Source organism: Vulpes lagopus, chromosome 1, assembly GCF_018345385.1.
Source record: "Vulpes lagopus strain Blue_001 chromosome 1, ASM1834538v1, whole genome shotgun sequence".
NCBI lineage: Eukaryota > Metazoa > Chordata > Mammalia > Carnivora > Canidae > Vulpes > Vulpes lagopus.
Window position 1 is genome coordinate 128,087,014 of NC_054824.1, and position 21,356 is coordinate 128,108,369.

The 21,356-nt window shown below is 36.9% G+C and overlaps 1 protein-coding gene across 1 annotated transcript in view; it reads left to right on the forward strand.

The window, feature by feature from the left end:
- Positions 1–8,958: 8,958 nt before the first annotated feature.
- DSG4 (desmoglein 4) overlaps positions 8,959–21,356 on the forward strand; it is a 34,931-nt gene continuing 22,533 nt past the window's right edge. The window contains exons 1-5 of the mRNA XM_041749212.1: positions 8,959–9,066; positions 16,388–16,423; positions 17,808–17,939; positions 19,464–19,619; positions 19,930–20,074. Coding sequence (XP_041605146.1) covers positions 8,959–9,066; positions 16,388–16,423; positions 17,808–17,939; positions 19,464–19,619; positions 19,930–20,074 — 577 coding nt within the window. The remainder of the gene's footprint in view (positions 9,067–16,387; positions 16,424–17,807; positions 17,940–19,463; positions 19,620–19,929; positions 20,075–21,356) is intronic.

The window sequence follows — 21,356 nt, forward strand, 5'->3', positions numbered from 1 at the left end:
CTACCTGTTTCTTCTCCCTTCCCCTCTATTCCCTTTCACTATTATTTATATTCCCCAAATGAATGAGACCATATAATGTTTGTCCTTCTCCAATTGACTTATTTCACTATAAAATATTTTAAATCTGTGTATAATCATAGTCACCAGATTCAATTCTGAATCACTGAGTACAGGAGTTACAAATGGGGAAATCTGGAGGAATTACCTAAAAAATCTACAAGCTATTTCTATTGTTTGCCATTTCTTTTGTTTCTTTTTCTTTTATTTCCTTTCCTTTTGTTTTCTTTGAAACTCACCCTATGAATAGCAAATCAGGTAAACAAAAACTTTTATTTTTCAGAAGAAATCAACTAATCATGATAAAACAAAAAGTGGAAACCTGTGCAAATACCTCCATCAAACAGAGCCAGGAAAGAGTATAATTTTCCTCTTGTGACAAACAGTGACACATAGATCTAGATCTGTTTCACTAATTCTCTTAGACAAATTAAATTATTCTAATTCAATATTAACTGAAATAAAACAAAAATGAATTTCTTTAGTTAGCTAAACAACAGTCAACTTGCCCTATGATGCATATTATTGTAATGCACCATTACGTTGACTCAAAGCCTGTTTGGAAGTAGTGGTGAAAATAAAACCATCACGACAGCCACTGACTTCTTGAACTTTTAGTTCCTTCTTAAGCTCTGACTGACCTATTGTTTATAACCATAAGTCTGCTAACAAATCCTTACTGGCTTTTCTCATTCTCTACTATTCTCTAGTGACTCCCATTGCAATAAAAGGTCTCCCAGATTCATTTCTGCTTGATGGCCCAGAGCATCGTACTGAAAGCACTGAAGCTATAGATCCTCTTCTATCACTCCTCCTTTGGATACAGACACCAAAAAAATTTACGTACATGGGCCATGGTAAATGGGGTGGCACACAGAAAAAGGATGTCAGCTATATATTCTTTAAATATTTGAGACACTTTACATTCTCCTCTCGTGTTTCTATACTTCAAATCTGAAGCAGCATGGCACACTGAATTTCCACAAGTCACAAACCATCTTCTTAGCTGTTTGTGGTGCATTTCTAGGGCTAAATATGTACACAGTTAGCCAAAGAGTATTCCTCACTGATATAGTGCAAATTCTCATTGTCCTTCCTTCTTTATTCCAAAATAATTCAAATGTTTTGTACAAAAATAAAAGCAAAGCCACAACACAGTTATACACAATAAAAAAGTCTTTGGTAGCTTGTATTGGAAAGAACCACTTCACACCAACTTATCCCTTGGAAATCATTTCAAGCAACAGTGTCCTTTATACTTCTGACATATAGAGAAACACAGGGAAAATACCACTGTGTCTCCAAAGCCCAAAGCTCACTAGCACTATTGATAGAGGATATATTTTGAGAGTAAAAGTATTTAATTTAATGCTGTTCTATCCTAGCTATAAAAGAAAAATTTTCCAAGGTAGATATAATTGTCCCATTTCAAACCCTCTGAACAATTCATGAAAACAAAAGATGAAAGCTCTGCTGTGTGTACAACAGTGACAAAATAATTTTTTACAGCTTATTTACCCAAGCATAGTTTTCCATAACTCTTGGCTTAAAGACGTATCTAACATACAATGAAATAGTAAATTAATATCCGGAGGATAATCTGATATACTTTAAACCTGATACACATACTTAATCAGGTCAGCCTATATATTTTTGAATGAGCCAGATATCCTCAAATATTAGATTTGGCTTGGGCAGGTGTATCCAAATACTGCCTTTTTGTAACAATTCACTTTTTCCATTGCTTAACTATAATTTCCTGCTCTTTCTTATAAATATTTTCAACATATAATTCATTCATTTTCATTTTAGGATACTATGCCACCCCTCTAATGCTCTCTCCTATGCTCCTCAAAATGTCAAACTAAGATTCTCAAAAACTAAGTGTTATTTAGAATACTTTCCATTAACAGCAATAGAGCCCGTCTTGTTTCTGAATTACAGCAGTGAGGTAGTAAAGACAAGATGCAATCTCCAATCAATATGTATTAGCAGTAGAGAACTCTATCAAATTCTCCAACAAACTTGTATCAGCAGTTAGAGGACATTCAACTACATTTTCTTTTTATGTTTGTTGATGATGCTTGCCAACCTGCAATTTTTTCACAGGAAACTATACCTCCTCCAAATCCACACTAACAAAGGGTAAGAGAGAAATGAAAACAAGTAATGATTTTCAGAGACATCCCTGTTGCTCTGGTCTTTTCCTCTTAAATTCTCAGGCTTATAATTCCATTTTTTTATTAATCAATATTTATCAGGGTTTCAAACGTGTTCCTTACCCATGTTATGTGTTTTTTTTTAATCAGGGGAAATGCTATGAAGAATGAGGAAACTCTATCGTAGTTTCTTTAAGACATTAGTGTTATACCGTATCTAACAGTTCAACTGTATATTGAGGAAAGAAGGTGCTAAAATGTGGGAACAAACATCCTAGTGAAATTAGAGTCTCTTTGTTCTAGCCTTATTTTTTCAGAACATCTTTAGGGTTGAGTAATGCAGTTTGACCATAGTACTTCTTAAGGAGGAAAGCAGGAATTAAGAGATGAGAGTCTCATTATTCTATCTTTCTCCCTACACCATCTTTTGGGCCTGATACCTTTTCACAAAATCCTCTGCTCAAAGTGTGAGTCCTTGAAGTTGGTTCTGTAGTGGACATGTGTATGTGTGTTGTCAGTATATATAATTTTACTTTTACGATGTTGGCAGAAGAAGAAGCCTACTAATTTTATTCAGCATGATGATAGGCCCTAACATTTTAATTATTTTTCATGTTGTGAGTAATTTATTATTCATTGGGTATCTTCCCTGTAAATCTTGTCCTCACTCTGTAAGATTTTTCTTTGGTGTCCAACAAAGGGTTTCATTGCAATAAGAATCAAGGTGTGTCTGTGTTCTTACCCAGAGCTCAAACAATGCCAGCCTTCCAGACCAGCCCAAGAGTTTGGGGTGGGGAAACACAGTCATTATAGAACATCTTCATTCCTCTGCTCAGAAAGCACCAGAGTTATCACCCATGCCCTCCTAAAAGGGCATCTTGAAGCACATCTTGCTGCAGAGCTGAATTCAGAACCTGGAGGACTAGGACTAAAATCGCATCTCACTGGGGTTCGTGTGCAAGAGAGACTCGAAGGAATGGATTGGCTCCTTTTCAGGAACATTTGCCTTTTGATCATTTTAACGGTAAGTAGAATTTAAAGGCCTGGCAAGGAAATGCAGCCTTAAGGCCTATCTATTCTGTTGGTTGTCAGGTTTTCTACATGGGATTTATTCCTTTTTAAACCTTTCCTGTGAGTTCAGCTGCTAGTGACTTGAAATGATTCTCCATGCTTGAGGGACCTAATGCCATAGAAAAGCAGAGTGAGGATCTAAGTGAATTATACTTCAGTGGCATCATAGACATAATCTAATTCAGATTGAATGTCTGGACAATTCTAAAATTTCTAATCAGAAACAAAAGTATTTTTCTGTTTTCTTTTATTTATACTTAAACCAAACAGATTACTGTCAAAATTCCCAGTATAAATGGATTCCACATATTTAGGGAAGTAAAGTTGGTCAAGCTCATTTATTTTAAACAGTTATGTTCCTGTGAGTTTGTTTTAAGGTGAAGGAATGGTGGCTATGTCAAAATTACATTGTGAATAACTGAAATATTTCAGCCATGTGAGAAAATTTTTCCTGTCAGAAATGGCTAAAGAAAATGAAGAAAACCAAGCCATCAAGACAGACCCTTTCTGGGATAATTAGGGCATTTCTACAGTCCAGGAAGGAATCATTTAGATGATATAGTTCTTTAAAATAAACATGGCATTCTGGATATTATACTACTTTCCTCCAACCCATGGGTGCTGAAGTGCTTTCCAGATAGGTATCATCCACAACGAGTGCCCTATTCTTGAAAAAGCTAAGGAAGTTCCTAATGCCAGATCCCTAGAGGAACAAAGATCAGGTTGGTCAATTCACTAATTTTCAATCAGAAAAATCTGTTTTAAAAAATCAGTTAAGGGGCACCTGGGTGGCTCATTCCATTGAGCATCTGACTCTTGATTTCAGTTCAGGTCATGATCTCAAGATCTTGGAATCAAACTCTGTGTGGTTCTGCACTCAGCAGGGAGTCTGCCTATGATTCTCTCTTTCTCCTCCTTCCCCTCCCCACCCCCACTCATACTCTCCCTCCCTCTCAAATAAATAAATAAATAAATCTTGGGGGGAAAATCATTAAATTGGATTAGATTACATTAGACATAAATCTATTTATGGTTAAATGACAGAACAATTCAGCCAAAACAGTTAAGAGAAATGAAAGGGATAGATAAGAGAAGGAGATTATTAGGAAATTGTACATATGTTTTTTTCAAAGCAAACAAAGGCTAATACTCTATTGTTGGCCTCACCTCAGTCTCCAAGGAATGTCCATAGTGATGTCATGACATTTGCTTAGAAAATGATTTGTAAGTGTTATTCTCTGGGACTCATCTGAGCATCAATTCTAAAAGGCAGAGGGCAGCCAAGGGTAGGGAGATAAGGGAGCACATTGCCATCCAGTTGGCCCAGCAGATGCCATTCTTCTGGACTTCACAGTTTCCATGAGCTTCAAAAGCAGTGCAGGAGTCTAACGCTGCCAAAGGGCACACAGCCCAACCTTGGAAGGGAACAGTGGAGGAACATTCCATTCTCTAAGTTTGGGAGACAGATTATTAAACAAGACTATTTGGGGGGCTTCTGAGTGGCTCAGTCAGTTAAGCATCTGCCGTCAGCTTAGGTCATGATCTCAGAATCCTGGGATCAAGCCCCACAATGGGCTCCCTGCTCAGGGGGCATCTGCTTCTCCTTCTCCCTTTCCCTCTCCCCCTTCTCCCCTGCTTGTGCTTATAAATCTTTTGTTTTTGTAAGGAAACTGATTGCATGCATCCAGATTGTAAAGGCTACTTCTGAGCACAAAATTTTGCCTCCTGTTCTCTGCACAGGCATGTTTTATGACAATATTACTTAATTGAAGAGTTAATGTTTCTTCTCCTTGATCTTGAGAAAGTATTATATTTCAGATTCTCAGCATCTTTTTTAGTAGTATACATTTATTATCCTTATTAATTTTCATGTTTTTGATGCTTAATTTCTCCCTACTCCCCACTGATAACTAAAGTATCTGTGCTTTAAATTTCTTAGTAGTTGTGAGAAATTTAAGGTCTTTCCTAAAAGATTTCTAATAGATCTTTTAACATATCAATTAGTAACTTTTGTAATTAGGAAGTAGAAATTGCTGGCATATACCAAGATTGGAATAAGTTAAGGAAAATCAATATAATATTATGGATGTTGTGGAAAACAAGCACACCTACTTGTCTTTCATTTCTTGAACTTGAACTCTGCCCTTTTTACATTAACTAAATCAAAGGCTATCTGGGCATCATTGCAGCTTATACTAATGAGGGTGTGGCAGCTTCTCAGAGATGGTACTTTGTGTCATCTATATCTCAACCACAGAGAGTGCTTTAAACAAGATTTTGACGTGATCTATAAATGTACCCAAAACTCAAAGCTACAAGAGGGTGTCTCATTTTATCACGTGAGCCCTTTGGCATCTTCCTAATGTTCATCATGTTCTACTCTGAAATGGGTTGGGGTGGTCAGATACAGTCAAACTGGACTAGGATTCAGAAGCTTCAGGGGTGAGTCACAGCTCCCCCTCAAAGGAACTGGGTAACTTTGGCCAAGGCACCCAATCTTTCAGGGCTGCATTTGTGCTCCATGTCAGGATACACTGTTAGACATGATGTCACTAAGCTTCTGCCAATGCAGAAACTCTGAGATTCTTTAATTACCTCTATCAAAGAGTCATGCAGTAGAAGTTCATATCTGGCTCCCAAGAATTATTTTCATAACTTTAGTTGAAGAATCTAAAGATTTAGGTCATGCTGTGGATCGTATAAGTCTTATTAGTAAGGAATCAAGACAAACTAGTTATTAGCTGTGAGAGACATGTATTTTATCAAGTTGCTATCATTAAAAAAACAGCCACGTAGCTTTTATCGGAAAAGAATTTTTGCACATATGGTGATCATTCATGATCATGTATACATATGAAATGTATACATTCCAACTAAGTCTTCTCCTTCTTGGAAAGTAAAGAAGGTAGAGGCCAAGCATATGAACATTATCTCACTGTAAGTTGAAAACGGGTATCAAAATTTAAAAACATATTTAGAACTAACCAAGCCACTTATCAATTTAGTTCTTACACAAAACAATGTGATTTTGCCATGTAGAACAGAAATTTGTGTTTTATTTTATTTTCAGACAAATCTCTAGGAGTATAGACTTATGGGAACACCATTAATAACAACAATAAAAATATTTATCTGATTTTGTTTTTGACTTGTGCTAAACAGAATATCCTAGATAACATTATATGACTGGTTTTAGTACTGCTTGTTACAGATACATGGATGTCCCAATTGGGCCAATGCTGTATCCTTTCTATGCTTCCTTTATATTGTCTATTATATTCCAATATCCTTTCACACTTACTGGCTTTCCTCCCTCTTTCAATACCTAACACCAAAAGTTACATGGAAATAAATCTCACCTCTATTATTTTTGCTGTTGTTGATATAAGCAGCTAAGAAATTATAATATATATTTTAACCTGAGAGTGTAAATTTAGATTTTTGCTTTCTGATTCCTGCAGACTTTATGTTGGATTTAAAATAATATATAATATAATTTAATATATAATATAAATAATATAATAATATATATTATCATAACATGACCAATAATTTTAATACAGTCTTCTCATGAATATCTACCTGTAGATTTGTAAGATAAAAATCTTGCTCTAAAAAATATTTCATGGCTCTTGAGACTCTATGATGTTTTCCTTTTTTCAAAGATATTTATCTTTTTAAGAAAACATCACAATCCTGAGTACATAGCCTTCTGACTCCTTGTTAGTCCCTAACTATCTAGGCAGGGATTCCTTACAAAGCAATGAAACTGTTGTTTGAGCTGCTGGGACATTTCCTTCCTTTTCCCAAGTGGCAGCGCTATTGGAATATTTCACCCACAAGGAGCACCTCTGATGAGAGGGTTTGTGGGAAGAGTGACTGGAGTGAAACCTTCAGATATTACCGCATGAGAACTCTTTGCCTTTCCTTTCTACATGGAAAATTACATGGCTTGCAAACTAAAATGCCACTACTTGATATACCTTCAATTATAAACAAAAGTAGTATAATTAGGCTTGAACTTGGCATCTCTAACATACCCCTATAAGGATACCAATTGCTTTACTCAATTATTTTTATAAGTATTATTCAGGAGAGAACTGCTTATTAATAAGTTAGTCCTAGATGTGTAAATGGATTCAGAAACTGACTTCAGGGACGCCTGGGTGGCTCAGTGGTTGAGCATCTGCCTTTGGCTCAGGGTATGATCCTGGGGTCCTGGGATCGAGTGCTGCATCAGACTTCCTGCAGGGAGCCTGCTTCTCCTTCTGCCTGTGTCTCTGCCTCTCTCTCTTTCTCTCTCTCTCTCTCTCTCTGTCTTTCATAAATAAATAAATAAAATATTTTTTTTAAAAAGGTAAAGGTAAGGCACAAAAATGAAAAATAGCCTTGTTCAGTAGCAATGACTTAAATCACTCAGTATGTAAAAGAACAATGTGTAGACTAATTTGCAGTAAGCACGCATAATGTGCTTCCAATATCTTTGCAAAATCATCATATTCTCTCTGGGAGAAAGCACTGACAAAGAAAAATAGGCCCAGAAAAACTAACAATTCACCAAAAGTTAGATGGCTATCGAATATTGTATATCCTATTATTCTCCCCAGACTGGGTACATCATTACAGGTTGGAACTCCAACACAAAGAACAGTACCTGTCACATAATATTTTATCAAAGAAAATTTTAAATAATGAATGGATATCATTTCTAATTTATCTTTCTCACCAAGTCACTTCACCATATTTTCCACCTATATGTTAATAGGTCACTTTAATGTGGCTAGTGAACTTCAGAGTAAGCTTGTGGGTTTAAAATTGAGACAACCATGGGAGGTGGATCTTGGGGATTTAGTCTGTCACTGCATTCTCATCTAACTAAGCACTAACAAAGCATTTTATAGTTAACGAAATCATTTCACACACATAACAGGAGTCCTAAGAGATAAATAGAAGTATCCTTGTTTTACAAATAAAGAAGGGTATAAATGTACCATAAGTGGCACAGTTATAAATTGAACTACATGTCCAGAATTTTATCCAGTTTCAGAATTGATTCTTTCCCTTAACTGGGCCAATGCTATATCCAACCCATGCTTCTTTTATGATGTCTATAATAGTCCAATATCTTTTTACATTTATTTGCTTTCCTCCTTTGAATGTGGGAGCCCCTTTTGGGCAGATACTCCATCTCAGTCTTAAACACATACTTGGAGAGTAAGTAGCACAGGCGTATACGTTTTAGTTTCAGAGGCATTTTATACTGCCAGAATAAGTCCTATTAATGTTACTTCAGTTAATGCAATTTATTGTAAAGACATCCAAAGGAAAAAAAGAAGATGGGAAACCCTCTCATCAGACTAGCCCACAGAGAGCACAGCACACTCAGGATACCAGACACTCTCTGGGTTATTTCTGTTCCTTCAACTGCACGTGCCCTTAACTTCTCTACTCCATTATCATGCAACTGGTTCAACCCTCTCCATTTTGTGTGATGTCTTTTAGCCAGCCTTTCAGGCAAAACTATACCTTAGAATAATGCATGACCTACATAGGCTCCCAAAAGGTGACTTTTATAGGCAAGGAATTTCTTCAATTATCCAGGAACCCATAACTACTCTGCACAGTGTAATTGAGGTTTAGGCAGTTATGGTACTATGTGCAATTTAGAAAGATGTCATTTCATGTTTCTTCCAAAACACCCATTCGCAGGTATTTCTTGGAAAGTGAGGAGCCTCCTGATTTTGTACAGCTTGAGAACAGAACCTACAGAGTTCGTTCAGTAACACCTGCACATAAAGGGATGGGACTTGCAGAGCATGGCTATTGGGACCGTCATCAGTAGAGCCAGCTGAGCAGAAAACAGAAATATCAGAAGTGCACCATCCCCATCAGGCACAATATAAGTTATCCTAGGAAGGACCCTAGGATCTAATATTACAACTTCCTTAAACAAAAAACAAAAAACAAAAACAAAACAAAAAACGGACATTTACACTTATACTCACAAATTCACAGGGCAACCATGGATTGTTGCTATTCAATTGAGTTGGGTTCTGTAGAGAGGACAAGAGGAAATTAAATAAATTCAGAACACTCCCTTTATCACTTAAACTGAGAACTAATCAGGTTGATGTAGCTAAGTCTTTAAAAATGAATGACTAGTACTTTTAGATGACAGGGTGTGCTGTGAACATATCCTCTAAAGCACAGAAGGAAACTCTTCTTTCACTGTTCTTCCTTTGTATAAATATACTGAGCATATAGGGTGCCTATTACTTTCACAAATTTTATTCTTTTTAGATGAGAATCTGAATCAGAGAGAAGCTAGGAAATTTATCCAAGATCACACAGCTGGTAAACAAAATTAAGACCCATACCCAGTTCTTCTGCATTTAGAAGGATGCATTGCTAATCATTATTATCAATGTCTAAACCACATTGCTTTTTATGAAGCTAACTATAATTCAGGGCTACATATTCACTCTGAGACAGAAATTATTTGACTTAGAGATACATACAGACTGAAAAACCTTAATACCATCTTACTTGCTGCTATAACAATAATCTTCATTTGGGGCAGAGATATCCCTGAGATACATGATCATTTCAGAGGGTACAAGTCCACAGATAGTTTTAAATGAATCATTTACTAGATCTCAGCTTCCATATATATATTTTTTTCCTTAAGTCAATCTTAATCTTTTTTTTAAGATTTCATTTATTTATTCATGAGAGACAGAGAGAGAGAGAGAGAGAGAGAGAGAGGGAGAGGCAGAGACACAGGCAGAGGGAGAAGCAAGCTCCATGTAGGGAGCCCGACATGGGACTTAATCTTGGGTCTCCAGGATCAGGCCCTGGGCTGAAGGCAGTGCTAAACCACTGAGCTACCTGGGCTGCCCATTTTAGAACATTTAAAAAAAATATTTATTTATTTATTTATTCATGATAGATATAGAGAGAGAAAGAGAGAGGCAGAGACACAGGGGAAGGAGAAGCAGGCTCCATGCCGGAAGCCTGACACGGGACTCGATCCCGGGACTCCAGGATTGCGCCCTGGGCCAACGGCAGGAGCCAAACCGCTGAGCCACTCAGGGATCACCCCATTTTAAAACATTTTTAGACACTAAATGCCTCTGGGAGATTAATTATTCTCAATAATTTCCAAATAGTCAATTGGCAAAAATAAAACACCTATTTGGTCCTACTTGTAGATCAGAACAAGACTTTCATTTGCAACACGTATCTCCATGTATACTTTCCTTAACTGCACAATTTGAAGCACATTAACCCTCATAATGTTATATTTTCATCTAAAATCTGTCTATGTAGCAGAACTAATTTTATGAACACCAAACAGTTGGATGAGAGGCAGGGGAAGAACAGCACTAAATTACAAATATTATTTTGTCTTCCTTATTTTTAAATCCCCACTTTTTCTGAAAGGCCTACATCTCACCCAACTAATTTACAAAGTAAATACAGACTATAAACAAAGCCAACTTCTAGATTTCAAACCAAGTTTATATATTTCATTTTTCTTAAATAATTTTCAGCAAAGATCAAGTCTAATAAGATTTTAATCATCCCAAAGAGCCATCCCATGGCCCTGCAGAAGGCAGCTCCCACAAGCTATTTTACTGCAATGCCCATGTATTTGCAAGGACTGGAGTTTGATTCACTGCTACCCACCTGGTTTTCTAATCTATCATCTATTTGTACAAAACCATCATTTAATCACATCGATACTAAAAATCCTATGGTACAAAGGCCTGATACATGACTTTAGTCATTCCTTTGATGGCTCCTAATCAAATGGTTTTCTCATGTGAGTTTATCATACTTAAAATTAGACTAATGTTTTACAGATAAGGTAAAAGGTTGAAAAGAAATATCATAAAATTACCATTTAAGCTATGTAGAAAGTCTAAGAAGTCATTTAAATTTGGAGAGAGAAAACTCCACAAGATGGAAGCATGTCTGAGTAAACATGGAAGGCAGCCCACTCATTCAAAGGCTGCTCCAAATTAAATGCTTAACCAAGAGCAGAGATAATGAGTGATCATAGGCATATCATGAACCAACAGAAAAAGATATCAAAAGCCACCATAAAACAATTTCTTTCAAAGAATTACATGGACTATTTAATACATCTATGTATCTGCCTATTTTTCCTTTTGTATCTTCTACATTTTTGAATAATGTCACACTCTATTTTTGCAAGGCTTAATATCTTTATCATTTTTATAGTGATTGTCCATTGGTTTCTACAGCAAATATTTACTGTATGTCTAGGCACTGGGCATTCTGATAGGGGAGAGAGGGTAAGAACATGATCCCCAAAGTCCCAATTTTCTTGGAACTCATATAGTAATGGACAGGTATAGACAATAGATATCTTTTCAAAATAACATCAGACACTGAAAAGTGCTAGGAAGACTCCTATTGAGGAAGATGTAAAAATGATGGATTTGACAACCATTGACAAAGGGTGGTCATGGATGCTGATTGAGCTTGGAGATTGGGAAGTCAGGGATGTCTCACTGAGAAAGGGACTGAGCCAGTGTTTTGAAAATCAGAAGTTTGAGTTTTCCTGACAGTGACTCAATAGCCTGAGACAAGTGAGTACTTGGGTCCTGGAAGAACAGATAGCTCAGGGACAGAGATAAGGGATAGAGTTAGAAGATGGGCAGACCAAATCAGATAGAGCTTCTTGCTATGAAGGTAGCCTAAATTCCATTCTAAGGGCCACAGGAAGTTGCCTTGAGGGTTTTAAGCAAGGGAGTGACTTAATCCAATATGTGCTTCAAAAAGACTGTCCTAGCTATTAAATTGTTTTTATTTGGCCCTTGCAAAAGATCCATGATATAGCCCCCTAAGATATTTTGCCTTATGTATATGAGACTGAAATAAGGATTTTGTATTTGGTAACTTTTTCAATCTTAAAAGAAGTGGGGATAACTAGTTAGGAAAGAATCTTAATGAGAAAAGATTTGGTACTCCTAAGGAACATATATAAAAGCTATACATTCTACTCCACAATAAACATGTTTGTACAATAGTTTTCAATGGAGGTGTAATTCATCAGTAAAAATAAACAAGCTTCTATGCAAGCAAGAAAGCTTTTCCAACTTTCTTTTAAAAATCAACCCAAAAACAATGACATGATTGTCTATGTAGAAAATCAAAAAGAATTGACAAAACAAGTCCTGGAAATAATAAGAAATTATAACAAGGTTTCAGGATACAAGATTAATATACAAACATCAAATGCTTTTCAATATACCAGCAATGAACAAGTGGGATTTGAAATTTAGAACACAATATCATTTAACCCCCCCTCAAATTAATTATAAGCATTAATTAAGCATTAATTAATTAAGTATAAGCAAAAAATTATGCTTAGGTATAAATCTAACAAAATATATACAAGGTGTACATGAGAAAATCTACCAAATTCTGATGAAGGAAATGAAAAAAAGAATTAAATAGTTATTCCATGCATGAGAAAGAGAGAAGAGAGTGCAGGAGAAACAGAAAATAGAGACTGGTGGGAAGCTGAAGATGGGGAACAGTAGGCTCAGATGACAAGTTCATCAACCTTCTGGCATCCATTAAGGCAGTGCTTCCAGTTCACCTCCCACTGGGGGGACAGTGCCTGACAATCACATATCACAGTTTAGTCTCAGCATTAACTAGTCAGTTCTCTGTTATCCTAATATCTCAATGGTCTGAATGGAAGATACCTATTAGAGTGATACATAAGGCAACCTTCACAATGTAGGATGTCCCTATGTATTCACTGGAACTTTACCAAAATAATCACTGAGCGCAAAAACCAAATTACCAAATGGCACATTATAACTCTTTTGGGTTAAGAAAAAAAAAATTACAACTTGTACATGTATATATGTTTTGGGAAGAAGAAAATTAAAAAAAAAAAAAAAAAAGCCTGAAAGAATTTCTCCAAACACTAAAAGTGATAAATCTCCAAGTAGCAGGATTTAGTGTGATTTTTACTTTTACTTATACCTTCCTGAACCATCTAATTTTCTAACAACAACAAAAAAAAAAAACCTCACCCCCAAAAAAGTGTTATTTATTATTAAATAAAACATCCTTTGTAATCAAATAAAATGATCTCCTATTAAATACTGAACTTCTTTCCCAAGTCTAGATATTTTGCTAATGTCCAATTAAAAGTGCACGTGAGGGACAAAGTGAATTAAGAGGAAACACTATTGGGGTGATTGGGTGGCTTAGTGTTTGAGCTCCTGCCTTCGGCTCAGTTTGTGATCCCAGGGTCCTAGGATCAAGTTCTGCATCAGGGTCCCTATAGGGAGCCTGCTTCTCCTCTGCCTGTGTCTCTGCCTCTCTCTCTCTGTCTCTGTCTCTCATGAATGAATAAAATCTTAAAAAAAAGAAAAAAAAAGAGAAAACCCCATTCCCCACTGCCAAATTTCTAATCTGTATTTTTCCCCTTTCTGGACTCAGGTGACATTCCAAATCCCCATCACATTCCCACTCCTCCTACACCCCCCTTCACACCTGCAGATCCTCTCTGCACCCTCTCCCTCTGTCCCAGTCTCTTTCTAGTCTCTCCCTGGTTTAGCTCTGCTCCCTGACTCACTGGAGTTCACAATAGTATCTTATCACAACCCTGAATCTTCAGTCTGCCTTGGTAACAATCCCCAACTAAGGAAGCCCTCATATTCCTTCTCATCCAGCTCCCAGGCTGCCAAGTTCTATTAGAAAAGGCACAAAACACTTCCTGTCACTTTCCTACACCCCTCCTCATTCTTGCTCACTCCAACTCCACAAAACGGTGCTATAATTTTCCTCCAATTATACCTCAAAATGATTTTCTCTCTTCATTCTTATGTTTCAAAGGAAGAAATAGTCTACCTCATTACCAAGGCTCTTTTACTCAGCTTTGAAGCAGTCATTCCTATTCTCTTTTAATCCCAATTATAACAGCTCCTTGATTTTTTCCTCCTGCTCCTCTTTCTTTTCTCCTTTTCCTCGTATCACTTTTCCCACACACACCCCTTTATCTCTCCCTTTATCCTCCCAGAAAATCTGGGGGATGCCTGGGGTGGCTCAGCAGTTGGGTGTCTGCCTTCAGTCCAGGGCGTGATCCTAGAGTCCCGGGATCGAGTCCCACATCCTGCTCCCTTCATGGAGCTTGCTTCTTTCTCTGCCTGTGGCTGTGCCTCACTCTGTGTCTCTCATGAATAAATAAATAAAATATTTTTTTAAAAATTGTATATTTGGTCATGATTTCCTGACATAAAAAATATGTCTTGATCTAATTGACTCCTCAAACTGCATCTAACTTCCCACATTTATTTTATTTTACTTTTTTTAAAAAAAGATTTTATTTATTTATGAGAGACAGAGAGAGGCAGAGACATAGGTAGAGGGAAAAGCAGGTTCCATGCAGAGAGCCTGATGTGGGACTCTATCCCGGGTCTCCAGGATCAGGCCCTGGGCTGAAGGCAGCACTAAACCGCTGAGCCACTGGGCTGCCCTCCCACATTTCTTTTAACTCCTTACTTTCATGTAATCTATGATTGCTATTTCCACTTTCTCAATAACTCATCCCTTGACTCCTATTATTTGACTTATGCCACCAGCAAACGTTAGCAATGACTCCATGCTACTTACACAGATGTAAAGGAGAGACCCCGTGACCTTCTCCATTCCCATTCACCTCAACCTTGCTATGTACATAAATCATTAAATATTCCCTCTTTTGTCTAGCTTCTTATCACTGCACTCCACTCATTCTGCCTCCTTTCTTGCTACTTTTCCACCTATTTATCCAATCTCTCCTTTCTGAGTCACCTTCCTCACCAGCCCACCACAACCACCATGATCATCTCCACTTTTTAGCATTCTGACACTGACAGAATGTGCTGTGTGCCCACAACCTTGATCCCTCGGTCCCTCTATTCCCTTACTTTCTCTGAGCCCTCTGCTTTTAGATTTCTTCCTTCTGTCCACTGCACAAATGTAAGCATTTCCCATAAGAGCCCATTCCCTGACCTATTTCATTGACTTTGAACCATTCCGTGTAATAACCTCAATTCCTTTAACTTTTAGTAGCTCTCATGTTTGGATAAGTTCCACTTTTTTTTTAGTTTTGATATCTACCCCAAATTTTAGAATCACATTAAAAATAAATAAAACAAACATCCATCATCCTCTCACCACAGGGACACACTTCTGCTGAATTTTCTGTTTCTATGACTACTACTCCAGTTGTTCCTGAAAGCCAAGCTTCCTCCACCAGCACCATCTGACCCTCCTTCCCTGGCAACACATGGTCCATAAGTCCTGTCAGTCCTTTGAGAATGTCTCTCTCCTCTCTTCTTTCCAGGGCCACTCAGCACCAATGTTGATGTGCTAACTCTGTCCTTCCTAAGCAATTGCTAATTCCCAAGTCTCTCAACTTCCAGTGTTTTTCTTTGAAATCTACCTTCTGTATCAATGCTGTATTTTACACACACTGCTTTTGTCACTCCTTATCTCTTACCCAATGAAGTCTAAAACTCCTTAATCTGGTATAAGAAGTGCTTCATGATCTGTCTCCAAATTGACATCCCAAATCTTATTTCCCATGTGTCCTTCATACTTCCTCTAACTTCCTGCTAATATTATTTATCATTTCTGGAACTTCCTTTACATCTGTGTACATGTTTTACTCTGGCTGAAATTTTTCTCTTCATCAACTCCTCTTATCAAAGCACCTTCATCCTGCAGAACCCTTTCAATCCCTAGTCTCCTATAAGGCCTTACCAAAATTCACTTTGATCCCTTGAGTTATCTGCTATATCTTTCCATTGAGCCCATGGGTGCCTCTGTTGCAACATGTGTCCTAATCTGCCTTGCTATAATTATACTTTTTCCTTCCTAAAAGTTTAAAAGCCTTTGGAGGGCAAAAAGTCTATTATTTATTTTGTATTACCCATGTTTGTTCCAAATTATGAACAAAATGTATATTTAAGAAATGAATTAATAAAAGAACATTGTCAATGGTTTTATGACATTGTTTCCTTTATTTATGCAAATTTTTGCTAATTTTGTACCTTCTATAACAGGTGGTGCTGGAAGTAAACAGCGAATTTATTGTTGAGGTAATGTATAATAAAACTATTTTCTCAATTTAAAATTGAAAGAAAAATAGAATTTTGCAATGCATCATATAACAAATATCAGAATATTTGAAATCATAATCATCTAGATAAAAGGCAAGAGAAAGAATCTCTGCCAAACTGAAATAGCAATGGTAAAACCCATACTTCCAAATATCCATGTTTTCAGGCATGGTTTGTGACAGTTCAATGTCATAGTAACTGCTACTTTTCTCAAACTATATTAGTAGTTTATCCATACATTTCCCAAATTAAACAAAACAAAAGAAGCACAGTAACATGTTAAGATGGGAAGAGGATTTTTAGATAGTTACACCATTAGGAAAGATAACTGATCATCAGTCAATGAGGGAAAAATATAAAAGTAAAAAAATATTTATCATAACTAAGTAGAACAACAGGGAATCTGGTGCCATTTAGAGTGGGACTCAGGAAATAAAGCTACTGTCCTTAATCTCTGGGAGAATTTTATTTTTTTTACAGTAGTTAAACTTTCATTATGATAATCTCAAATCATTGAAAAAAATTACTTTTCTAATCTCTGTTGACAAAGTAGGGAATACATGGTACATTTCAGGAAGTTGTATCAAAATGGAAGGAAATGTACATTATACACAAATATATGCATACATTTATACATGTATAAAAATGTCTATGCATGTACTAAGTTTCTAAACTCTTGAATACTATAAAATTCCTGGACATCTTCCAACAATAGCAACATAAACCTACAAAGAGAAAAACATATAGCAAGCAGAGATACAAATGGACAACTTTGAGAAGGCACAGAGTTGTTCACAGGATTATTGTAAGTACCATCAATTTACTTAAAATATTCTCCTAATCCTACAATAATATATTTAGGTGCTTAGCTAGAGTGGTGTCCTTACCAACAGAAAAGAAAAATCCCTTCCATCTTTTAGGTGAGCATACTCACCAGAACAACTTTCCTTTTGCATAGGTCGTACTCAGTGGAACACTAACAGTCTTTTAGAATCTGGAGACAAAAAAGCCTGGTCAGAGGTCAATGAAGGGTGAGGTAGGCAAGCCCTCCACATGGTGAGGACAGATTGAAAAAAGAAAAATCATAACATATTATCCAATGTAACACATTGTGAGCACCACACATAGCTAATGAAATCTGTTTCACTGGAATCATATAGTTAGAAGTGAGATGATTCCAAAAGAAGTAGGCAGGCAGGTGACAGAGCTCTAACTATCTAGAGTCATGAATTAGTAAACACCCTTTGTTCCTCAAATTCAACACTATTGCTTCTTCCGGGTATACTTCACAATGTTGAATGCATGTCCTTCCTAAGTAAAACTGTACTAACACTGTACAAAATGTGAACTATTTTTGCATAAGGTGAAAGAATTAGACATTGAAAAAGGCACTACAAAATGGCAGACCGTCAGAAGACAAAAGCGGGAGTGGATCAAGTTTGCTGCTGCCTGCCGAGAAGGAGAGGACAACTCCAAGAGGAATCCAATTGCCAGAGTAAGTGATGAAATAAACAGGAGCACGCTGTGCTGATAACAAATGATTTTGCAGGGCAGGAAAGCCTCAGCCATTTCAGGGATTTGCAGCCTTTACTACTCAATAGTAATTAAGGAAGATGGGTGACATGTACTCCTCTGCTCATGTTGCTGAGGCACTGTTTTGAGTATCACCTTTGCAGAGCCGACACAGAGCAGAGAGTCTCTGAAGTGATCCTAGTAGAGAGACCTGGATCTCCAGCACAACTGGGCTTTATCTTCTCATTTGTGTTCTGTTTATCTGTCGTATGTACATGTTATAGGAAATTTACATGTGTAGTAATAATCTCCGACTATCCCACTCCCAAATCAAAGGTTTATAGTACTTATTCTTTTTAAGAAAGAAAAGAGAGTATCAAAAGTTCCCACTAGATTCCTAAGTCCAGAAATTAGGAGAGACTTAAAAAGTATTCCAAATAATGGTATTCCAATTAATAAGGAAGGAGAATTAGGAAAGAAAGGCATCCCTCTTCTTTTCATTCGCATTTGGAAGAATTCTTGGATTTTCATCTATATAAATAAGATCTCTGGATTACAGTGAAGCTAATCCAAGTTGTATTTACAGTTGTCTTTATTTAATTGTGGATATTTGGGTCACAAATCTTAGTATTTTATTGAATGTTTTCATCTTTAGTATACAGGTGAGATTTCAAAATGTAAACTATCTTTATTTAAATTTATGAGCAATAGGTATAAAGCTATTAAAACAGGGACACCTGGGTGGCTCAACAGTTGAACGTCTGCCTTCGGCTCAGGGAGTGATCCTGGGATTCTAGGAACGAGTCCCACGTCGGCTTCCTGCATGGAGCCTACTTCTCCCTCTGCCTTTGTCTCTGCCTATCTCTCTCTCTCTCTGTGTCTCTCCTGAATAAAAAAATAAAATCTTTTTTAGAAACTATTAAAATAAAACTTATATAGCAGAATATTTGCCACAAAATCTATTTGGCAGGTGAATGAATGATATGGTAGGTTTCAATTAAAAAAATGATTGCCAATATCTCTAAATACTGTGCTTCTCTTGTGATGTTCTTAAATTATCTATAATTTTGATTAAATCTCCAACTAAAGTATAGTCAAGTACATATCAATATGACACAATCTTTTAACAAATACTAAAGATGGTGATTTCTTCTGTCAAATTCTTTATATGCAAAGAAAATCAGATAATTAAACAATGTATTGTTAATAATAACAAATCTAGCATCAAGCATGTATGTGCCTTATGCCAGGCTTTGGGGTGGGTGTATATATGTTACCTCATACCATCCCCACTACAAACCTAGGATGTAGGTGGTATTATCCCATTATAAGCTGATACTTGGCAAAGTTAAGTGAATTTTCCAAGGTCACTCCAGGCCTAAATCATGGTCCCAGGTTTCAACCCAAAGCCCATCTGGCTACAAAGCTATCCCTTCTCATTCTATTATACTCTGCAGTTCAGAAACTGCTTTCAGTAAGATCACAGACCTAGCCATTTTCTTCACAGATTCGATCAGACTGTGAAGCAAACCAGAAGATTACATACCGCATTTCTGGGGTAGGAATTGATCGACCACCTTACGGAGTATTCACCATTAATCCTCGAACTGGGGAAATTAATATCACTTCAGTGGTGGACAGGGAGATAACTCCACTTTTCTTGGTAAGTCACATCAGTGTGTTTTAATTTGTGCATTTTTTCTTCCCTTTTTAAAACACAGCAAAGCTGAGATGAAAAAAAGACTCAAGAGACGAAAAAAGTGTGAAAACATAAGTTTATAGTTCAAGAGTGTCTGGTGTGTTGCATTGGTATGCCATCAAATGTCTTGATAATGTTTAAATTAATAAATTGTAATGTAGTCTGAATTCACTAAGTAAATTGTTTCTTTGCATATTTCCTGAAATATTTCTAAGCATATTACTTAATTATCTTCGATTGAAAAAGACAGTTTTTTTTCCACAACTCTCCACAGATCTATTGCCGGGCTCTGAATTCACGGGGTGAAGATTTAGAAAGACCTCTTGAGCTTCGAGTCAAGGTTATGGACATAAATGATAACCCTCCAGTTTTTACACAAAATGTGTACACAGCCAGCATTGAAGAAAACAGTGATGCAAGTAAGTAGATGACACTCATCTCTGCATTGTATCACATCAATTTTTTCTTGGTCAAAAGGTGTGTAGGAAATTGACATACAGGTAGAATGTAAAGATGAGAAAAAGTCAAACTTGTATTTTGAATAAACCCCACAAATTCTAACTTAAAACTGATCTAGATAAAAACATGCTGTCTAAAACACTAAATATCCTCTTGTTTGTGGAGGACTCTCATAGATGCGATTTAGTAGGTGCTTAGTGCCTTCCTTAAAGATTGTTACTGGCTCTTGATTAACTTAATACTAATGAGTAAACTGAAGAAGAAACCATGATATGGAAAAGGGCTCTGTACTGGTCTATTCCTCAAATTCTGGGCTAAAGCACACTAGAGAGTGATGGAGGGTACATCCCAAACAGCACCCATCAGGTTAGTCCTATAGGGTAATCACTGACTCTTCACAGTCTATACAGCAAGCTACCTTACATTCTCTCTCTCTTTTTTTTTTTTTTTTCATTTTTTCCATCTTGCTTAATTTCATCTCCAGGTCGAATATTCTTTTCTCCCTCTTTCTATCACTTCTCCTGAACATCCTTCCGCCCTATGCTTTACCTGTGTTGGTCTTTTCCTCTGCTCTCCTTCCTTGCCCTCCACCTCTTTCTTTCCCCAATATTCCAATATTCCTTTTCCTCCCATGTCTATGTCTGCATGTGTACCTCTAAATTAGATTTGGAAAAAAGAAGAAAGAAATTTCAGAAGGCACATAGAAAGCAAACTAAAGATACCGATGAAGAGTCAAAGAAAGAAAAATGGAGAAGTCTAGGGGAAAAGAGAAAGGAGACAAGAAATGTGGGAGCAGAAAAGGAGGAGGTAAAAAGGCAGGAGTCAAGAGGGGTGTCTGGAGAACTCCTTCTGCAGAGGCTCTAAAAACAGTGATGCTGAAAAGAAGAAACAAAATTTTTATAACATAAAACATAACAGAATGGGAGGACATAACAGAAGTAAAATAAAAGTTTGCTCAAAGGAAGCCAAACAGAGAGAGGGTTTCCAAAGCCCATCATTGTTTCCTCACTAACATCCTTCCACAACCTGGTGAATGGAGAGAAGGTAAAACCCGCATCCAAATGCACACCCGAGTCCACCTACCCTTGGTTGCTGATTAGCAGTCTTGTTCACACTCCCTCATGCGAGGAGAGTCAACCACAGGGCCAGGGCGTATTTTCATAAACTATGAACTCCATGAGAACTGTTTTTTCTATTGAAAGCATCTCTGGTTCTCTGTGTTAGGGTTTTTCACTTTGAAAC